Genomic DNA, 8,814 nt, shown 5'->3' with positions numbered 1-8,814 from the left:
GCCACCTGTTCCAGTAGTAGCAGGGCAGGGATGTCTCTGTGAAAAGTCATAGAGCAACTGAACGAAGTTGCCACCCTCTGCCAGCAACAGGACGCGTAGCTGAACGTGACAGAAGGTTGTGCAGGAAGGGCTTTTTACCAGGAGGTTGATTAGGTTGTAGGTTTTCCCTGTTGGCACAGAACCGTTTCTTTAAGGTAGATGTTGGAGGAGCCTGGAGCTTCTGCACGGTGTGGTACTGTTCAGCAATACAAGCGGCTTTCTTCCGCAGGTCTAGTTTTACCAGCATCATGTTGTTCTGTAGTTCTGCCAGTGTTTGGTCCTGAGAAAGGGAAGGCAATATATATAAAGATATGACAAGTTGCCTAACTCCCTGGTTACTATGAACTGAAGAGGATAAACTGCCAAAATTCACTAACTGGAATGCTAAATAAGGCCTTGCATAAAAGCTTATACTGTCAACAGTGTAGCAGTTCAATAACAAAACAGTCTAGGAAAAACCTGAATCCATCCTGCTGCAAACATGCTGCCATAGCAACTGTGGCAGAGCGAAGCAGATAAGGAAGTGAGAAGTCCAAATTCTCCTACTTCAAGTGCAGGCTGTCAGTTAACTGACAGGAACAGTTTGGATCTCCTTTGGAGAGTCGAATATGCAGTCTGATTCAGCCATTGAAAAAAACAGCAATATAGCTCCCTTAGTGTAATAAACAGTGTATGTCTAGATACCAAGTCATTTTTATTTGCAACTGCAAGAACTTAGGTTATTCTGCTGATTATGGCAAAGTGCATAGACTAAATCCCCCTGTGCAACCCACAACAACGCAGACACATTACCTGTCTAGCCAGAATGTCATCACATGTACAGAGGGCTTCTCGAAGTTTTCCTGCGCTTGTACTGTGGCAGCACGCCCTCTCTGCAGACTGAAGAGACTCCCCAAGCTTTTGTAATTCTGAACGCAGCAATCTGACATTCTACAGGAGAAAGATTTAATAGAACAGCTAGCTTTGATATTGCTCTGCAAACAAAGCCACTCCAGGGTAATTCAGACATGCAATACTGAGGGAGGATCTCCTCAGAGTGAGGTACGCTGGGATCACAGACACCAACAACCTCCACATCCCTAGTAAAAGATTTGTTTACAACAGACCCTTTTCAACTTCAACCATTTGTTTAAAAACCTGGAAAGAGCAGCTCTAAACACCATTTAAACTGGCAACCACCTTGCCCTGCAAACATTCCTTTGTGTAACAGAGACTGAGTTACCTTCTGTCCATCTTCCAGCTTCCTGTCTACATCCACAGTAACAGGTTTGGCAGAGTGAGGTGGCTCCAGTAATTTCTGGTACTTGCGCAACTCTAGAAACAGACAAGAAGTAGTGAGCGACAGTACATCATAAGCTTCCAGTTTTTCTGAAGTCAGGACTTCCCTTGAGACAAGCCACCACAGGCAAGATGAGAAAAGCTTTGAGTTTGTGCCGACCCTCACAAACATTCCAGGTTTCTCACTTTGCGTAACTCAAAGGGACTTTAGAATTTGAAGAGGGAGATGATCCTGCCCTAAAGTCCATTTTCATGTGAAAATGAAGTGAAAGCCTGTCCATCCGGCACATTATTCCTACCATCTGCAACTCAGAATAGTGGGTTCAGGATGTCTGAATCTAATGAACTCAAAAAAATAGTATCTCTAACCCTCTACAAGGATTGCTCAGGCATAGTTCAGAACCAGGGCAGCATCGCTGCCTTACCTGCTGTTGCAGTGTTTAACTCCGTTTGACATTGCTCCAGTTTGGCTTTAGTATCTGCCAGCTCCTGTTGCAGAGCGCAGGAGGTAGCCACTCGCTTTGATCGACGCAAGCCTTGCCCTGAATCCTTTTGTTTAATGTCCAGGGTCTCCAATTTTTGTTTTGCCTCCTGCAGAGCAGCTTGAAGCTCCTCAATCTTCTCATCACGCTCCTTGGAAAGCAAGTTTTTTCAAGTGTTAAACAAGATTTTCTTAACACAGCTTTTCTGGAACGTTCAGTGTCTCTTCTGGGAGACTTTCTCAATCACACACTTCACACCAGCCTTTAATGTCCTTTGAGTGAAAACAGTGACCCCATTTCCTGGGAGCCTAAACCACTTTTTATAGCCTCTAAAAACAAGGGATTTTTTGAGAGTTGGCATCTTCAGAGAGGTCTGCAACAAGTCTCAGAGGCTACTCAAATGCCATAGCATGAAAAATATACAGGCCCATAGCGATCATCACAACTAACAGTACAAAGAGAAATTCACGGAACTTGTGTTAATCTGAAGAGAAGCAAGCCACTAGCAAAAAGAGTAAGAGAGAAGAGAATCATGTTGAACAAAGAGAGGGGTCAGAATGGTTGCACCTTAGCTTCCAGATTAAAGGCTGAAAATTAGAAAGCCTAGTGAACAACAAAGCAGTAGACAAAAGGGGAAAGTTGTGGATCAAGCTATCAAATAATAACACACAAAAAAAATCTCAAAAAGCAAAATCGTTCAGTTTGCATAAGTCACCTTCCTGGACTCAAGTACCCCAAGTCCCTTCCCAACCCACTGCCGCTTTCCTGATATCATTTTATTGCCCTGAACAAACCTGGATCTCCTCCTGGTAATAGTCAGTCAGTGACTCCTTCAGGTTATTCAGTTTATCCTCATACAATTCCTCCAGCAGCTCCTTCTGAGCATCCACATGTTGACTACAGAGAGAAAACTGCAAGTCAGGGTCTGGCAGTTCTTGGTGCTATAGCTCACTCTGAGCAGAGAGATCAGCATAAGCTGTACCTGCACCATTGCTCCTTCTGTTGCATGTGCTCCATCATCTCATTGCAGATCTCCTCACGGAGGCGCATTTCTAGTTGCAGCTTCTCCTGCCGCTCTTGCACCAGCAGTTCTCGTGCAGCTTCCACTACACGCAGCAAGTCCTGCAAGAAGGACACAAACTCCATCGCCCACGCTGCACAACAGAATTAAGACCTGGAAGAAGCTAGCTGATCTAGCTGATCTCATATCTGTAGGCTGGGATGATACAGGTTTAAGATTCTTCTAGTCACTTGGAAAGAGAAGTTGACAGGTTTGCTCTTAATTCCTCTCCCATAAAATGGCTTAAACTACACTGCACTCCAGGTGGAGCTGTCTCCAGAGCAGCTTCCCGTACTGCACTGCCCAGGGCTGCACCTGCATTTGCTGCCTCAGCACATTACAACTTGAGTTTCTGTAGGTATATGACTTCCATCTTGATCTTTCAGCTACTCCAGCTGCCCACTTTGAGTACCTCAGAAGTTTATTTTTCCTCAATTAATTTAGCCATCTGTTTTGCCTGTTTTCTGTAGAGCAGGGGTGATGGGTCTGCATCTGAGCTCTTACTGTCTCCATTCTACAGATGACAAAGTGTTTCCAAATTAACCGTGTGCTTCAGATTTAGACCAACTGTGGAATGTTTTCCTCCTGATTCTGAATTTCCTGGGTCCCAAATCCTTCTGAGGTTCTCTGTCATCTCTTGGTATAGTGCTGAGCTCCAGCCACAGCTCCCAGGCCAAAGCTAACAGTCATGTTCTTGCCCCTCTATCCATAAAGGCTATAAAACAAATCACAGCCCACCTCCTTCTCATACATGGAGACATCTGCTTCATCCTCACTGTCCTCTTCTGATTCCACGTCTTCCTTTGTGGCTGCCTCTAGACCCTGGCTGGTTCGCCTGCTGTGCTCTTTAATGATGGATTGGATGGACGGAAGTCCCAGCTTTGTGGGAGGTGCCTGAACAAGCTGAAAAGGGGAAAAGGCCATCATTAATAGTCCACAAAACCTGGAAGTTATGTAGCCTTTAAACATGGCACTTCCCTACAACCTTTCTACCCTTTCAGTTTAGCATAATCTGGAGATAGCTGTAAAGGTAATAATCCACTAAAGAAGCACAGGGAAGGCTTGCAAGCATTCTCCCTGCCTTGTGATGGAAAAGGACCCATTCCCATGGAAGCAGGATGTATCCTGAGCATGCCATGATTCTGGTGTGTGCTACTTACCTGGCTGGCAATGGCTGAGAACTTGGCTACATACAGAGTTTCATCATATGTAGATGCACACTGATTAATGTTGACAATCATGCAAGAGCGCCCACGTCCAGTGAAGAAACCTTGGAACACACGGGTTAGCTTGCTGTCCCGAAAGGGAACTACAGTCTGCTTTGATCTGTGGGGCGAGACAAGAGTGAGCCCATGGGAAAGCAAAACAGCCTCCCCACACACTCCCTGTGGAGTTCAGATACGCACTTGGACTGCTGGTTCTGGCGCAGGGCAGCAATGCAGCGACCCAGCGTGTGGAGGGAGGTATTGATGTTGTTTGCTTCTTTCATTCGGTCCCCGCTTTTCTGGTCTTTGCAGCGCTCTGACCCCGCAAGGTCACACAGGGATAACCTGAAGAAAACGCAGGTGATAGTCACATGACCTGCTAGGTTTGTCCTGTTCTGCCCAGGTTTACAGTTCAGACACCCTGCGATCACCTAACCCTGCTCACCTTGCCAGCTTCCCCATAAGGGCACAGAACACTCTTTTGGGTGTGTGGGCTATTGCCGGACAGAAAGGCCTACTGTAAGTGTAGGGGTTACACAAGATAACACCAACATGAGCTTTGCAGTGTCAAGTTCAAAGATCCTTTGCCAGTCCTCAGAACAGCCACTTCCCAGGTACTGAGCCAACCCATTTCCAGGTAACTACATCCCAGGAACAGGCATCCGCGGCACTCAAATCAGCGCCACTGCAAGGGCAGGGTGACTCACATTTACCTTCATCCAGAAAGCCTGAGAACTACCTCAAGTTGTACTTTGTGGTACTCCTCACAAACTCCTCAGTGAGTTCCCAGACTTAAGAGTAGGAACGTTTACTGCTTTCAAGTACTTTCAACAAGACCTTCCTCAAGATACTTCCCATACCCACAAAAAGAGACAGGAAAGTCGAGTCTGCAGAGAACACCCCTAAGTCTTAGAGAGCACAAGACTTACTCGCTGATTTTTGGAATAATTTCACTGCCACCTCTTTGCAAGTGCAGAATCCGAATGGAGAAGACACTGTGACTGTAAAGAAACATGAGATATTTTAACAGGGAAATGAAACCTCTAAAAGCCCCTCAGAATCGTATTTCTGCCTAAACCCCGCTCCATCTCCAGACCTGCGACTGGAGTTCTGGTTCATGTGGGTGCTAGCAAAACTCTGGTTTTTCCGACCCAGTTTCAGGAGCTTCCAGGCCTCATCAGCATCACGGACATTGATCCAGTTCAGATCTGGAAAAGCAGGCACGCATTGTGCAAGGCAGTTAGGAGACAGGCAGAAAAATAATTATCTCAGGCCCAACTTCACTATTGCATTTCCTTGACATTAACAGACTCAGCATTCACATAATCGAGACAGAGACCTCTGAGGGGCCATAGAGGACATCGTGTTCCCCAACACATCACTGCTAAGCCACCCACCCACCTCAAGCCTCCCTTGGGTACGATCCACCTAGTGGGTCACTAGAAACATCTTACAGGCAAATCTACCTTTCACGTAGGGGTTGCCAGTCTGGTCTTCACAGAGCCGCAGCGTCTGCCTCTTGCGGTTCTGGCTAGGTGAAGCTGGTTCTAACAAGTCATAGATTAACTCATTGTAAATCTCAAAGAAGGAGACCCAGATAGAGAACTGCACATCTCCTGTGTTGGTGAGTGAAATACGATCCAAGTCAGTCCAGCGAGGGCCCAGTTCTGGGCAAAAAGAGAGAAAAGAAATTGTCATTGCAGCTTTTCACAGGTCCAACCTGAATGGTTTAGCTCTAGAGTGAGATATCTTTCTTCGGCAAAAGCACTACCCAGACTCAAATCTATTCTATATACCTGCTCCCATTTGGACCTACACTAATGCCTGTTCCTAGTCAAGACAGCCTAAGGGTTCCTTTAACAGTAACCTGCTTTGTGTAAGGACTTTTTATATACTTAACCTTGGCCCCAGATATATAGGATATTTCAAACAGGAGCTCTTCCCAGTATGTTTATACTTCTGCATACCTAATCAGCTAGCAGTTCACAAGTTTGAAAATCTGAGTGAAAGTGCTCGGTGCAACATGCCACTTTAGCACCCTGCTTTCCAGCAATCCCCATCACATGGCATTCACCTGATCGATAACCATGTCCTGTGAATTAAGTAAGTGGGTATCACCTAACTTATCATTTCTCAAGACTTGAGTTATTATGCAGTGGTGAGTTCTTCATATGCTGGCATGACATACAAAGTTGTTCAGTCCCAACATCCTTACCTTTCTAAGGGAAAATTGTTAGACTACGGCACCTTTGCTCTGTTATCCACCACACAGCATCCAAATAGCCATCACCCTTTCTTCCCCCATCCACCAACAACAAGCAGGTAGTACCCAACAGGCTTCCACGCATACCTTCTGTCTGGCTGATGCCTGAATGGTTGGTGAGTTGGCTAGATGAAGAGAGGCCAGCAACTCCACTGTCAAAACTGCCACTGGTGGTGGCCTGGAGCTGAGATTCGGCACTATGACTCCTCTTCAGTGGCGTTAACAGCTCCTCCTGGAAGGAAACAACATAAGCATGTAGTATGACACCATCCTTTCTTCCCTATTATTAAACCTCCGAGAAGCCACATGCTTACCTCCCACGGACCTCCCTGCAGCATGGTCTGCTTCTTGATCTCTTCCTGTCGAACCTGCCTGCTGTCCAACCAGATCACCTCATTGGAGAGGAAAGGCTTCAGATCCATGGCTTGGTATAGCTGGTCCCCCACACTGTTGAAGATGACTGCTAAGGAGCGAGGGAGAATCCCCCCATCTTTGTTGCTGCCTGAAGGAAGAACAACAACAGCAAGCTGAGGATTCACATGTAGAAGCAGACAACTCCCTCAACAGGCTACTAACACCTAGCGCTTTCCTTACCCTGAATAGTGTGAGTCTTCCCTGAATTAGTGATGCCATAGGTGTAAACCAGCCAGTTCTGCCCATTCAGTACATCCTTTACCACCTGCTTCATTGTCTCATCAAAGAACAATTTCTGTCCCACATCTGGTCCAAAGATCTGGAAACAAGACACATCAAAAATGGCCTCACGTAGATTTTTTTTTTATCTTCTGACTGCTGATGTTCAAGTGATACTACATAGTCCTTTGTTCCTCCACTACTCCCACATTACGAGCAACAGACCCACCAGTTCAAGTCCCCTACAAAAACAAGCTGTTTGCTTGCTTAATGCAGTAACATCTGAAATCACTAGGGCCTCTAGTATGTTTAGAGCCTTATGAACAAAGCAAGAATTCAGCATTTGCTGCCAAAAAAGTTGTCAGGATCAGCTTAAAAAGAGGAAAAACTAAGGAAACAGCAACAGAAAAACTTAAGCAGAGTGGATTGTACAAGGCTACATAGTTCACGCAATGCATTGGAATCAGTGTGCATTATTAAGCCAGCTTTTCAAGTTGTAAGGCTGGTTTAAGCTCGAAAAACTTCCACAGGGACTGTTTGTCTCAGTTACCTACCTGAGTGAAAGAGAATCTGTGGGCTGCTTGTCCCACTCCACGTTCTGTGCTCCGCATGGTGAAGGAGTCCTTAGGGGCTTTTAGAAGAAGGGTCTCCGAATTCTCAATGTAGACACAGCCCTAAAGAGCACATAAAACCCCATCTTCGCAATGGCTTACAAGAAGCCATAGCATAGACAGCAAAGGATGGTAGCATCTCCCAGCAGGTACACAGGCAACCACCTCAGAGACTGCTTCATTCAGCGTCTCACCTTGTCTTCCCCTTTTTCCACTTCAGTAGATTTCAGGGGTCGAACTCTCAGATACACCTTTAGTTTTCCATTATTTTCTTCAGCTACAGCCTGCAAAATCAACACAGGTTAAACATGGCAGCCAGAGAAGCAGTACACAACCATCAGAACACTAACAGGAACCACACAGCGTGGAATACACATGTGGCTACCCCCAGCAGTGCTCAGTAACTAATGGACACTTCTCTGCTCCCAAAAGCCCCAACAATGCCAGAAGCTTTCTTCAGCACTTCCAGGCACACCAGCACTTCTTTTGTTTATCTAGTCAATCAGACCAACAACCTGAAGACCTGACACTAAAACCGGCTCCTAGATCAAGCGCCACACTAAGATATCATGTTAAGAGGCACTTACTGACTGTGCCCTTCATAGTACGCTGCTCATAACAGGAACTGCCCCCACCACTGCAACATTTTGTTCTAGCCTCTTTGAAGAGCCTATTCTGGCCCCGCATCACAACGCCTTTGTACAGAGACACAGCATCCACAACTCGAAACATGGCCCTGAGGAGAGATCCAGCCTCACCTGCTGGGAGGCCTCCAGGTTTGGAGAGATGGCAGAGAACTCCGACAGCAGGTCCTTGCGCACGTCACCCCCAAACCCTGTTGCTGTGGATTCAAGAACGGGGGAGGCTGCAGCATCATCGTCAGAGAACAGCCCTGGAGAGGCAAGTGCTTGCGCCATGGCGTCTCACACAGCTCCTGGAGAATAAGGGGCGCAGTGAGGACAGGGTAACGTTACAGCAGTCCTCGGGGAGCCTGCGTTTTGCTCCCCACACAAACACCCCGCTACAAGCAGTCTCACACCACTACCACATCCATCCGTTGCCCGCAAAAACGAGCACAGGCTGCCGCACGGAACCCTCCCTCCGCACACACACTGACACACGGGACGCCGCTGCGGGTGCGCACACCCCCCACCAACACGCAGGACCCCGGACACACGACCTGCACACACTGACCACCGCAACGAACCCCTCCGTGCACAAAGAGACCGCCACGCGGGACCCC

General features: G+C 46.9%; 1 protein-coding gene across 1 annotated transcript; it reads right to left on the bottom strand.

The window, feature by feature from the left end:
* Positions 1-46: 46 nt before the first annotated feature.
* KIF20A (kinesin family member 20A) lies at positions 47-8,488 on the bottom strand. Its single transcript, XM_009982015.2, has 18 exons — positions 8,330-8,488; positions 7,766-7,855; positions 7,515-7,634; positions 6,922-7,060; positions 6,642-6,829; positions 6,415-6,559; positions 5,531-5,731; positions 5,161-5,272; positions 4,994-5,065; positions 4,266-4,409; positions 4,020-4,185; positions 3,598-3,762; positions 2,782-2,921; positions 2,594-2,696; positions 1,743-1,950; positions 1,262-1,353; positions 832-969; positions 47-319 (listed from the first exon to the last, which is right to left on the bottom strand). The coding sequence occupies exons 1-18, from the start codon at positions 8,486-8,488 to the stop codon at positions 47-49; spliced, it is 2,655 nt and encodes an 884-aa protein (XP_009980317.1).
* Positions 8,489-8,814: the final 326 nt, after the last annotated feature.

This window comes from Tauraco erythrolophus, chromosome 16, assembly GCF_009769465.1.
Source record: "Tauraco erythrolophus isolate bTauEry1 chromosome 16, bTauEry1.pri, whole genome shotgun sequence".
NCBI lineage: Eukaryota > Metazoa > Chordata > Aves > Musophagiformes > Musophagidae > Tauraco > Tauraco erythrolophus.
This window is presented reverse-complemented; position numbering and strand designations above follow the sequence as displayed.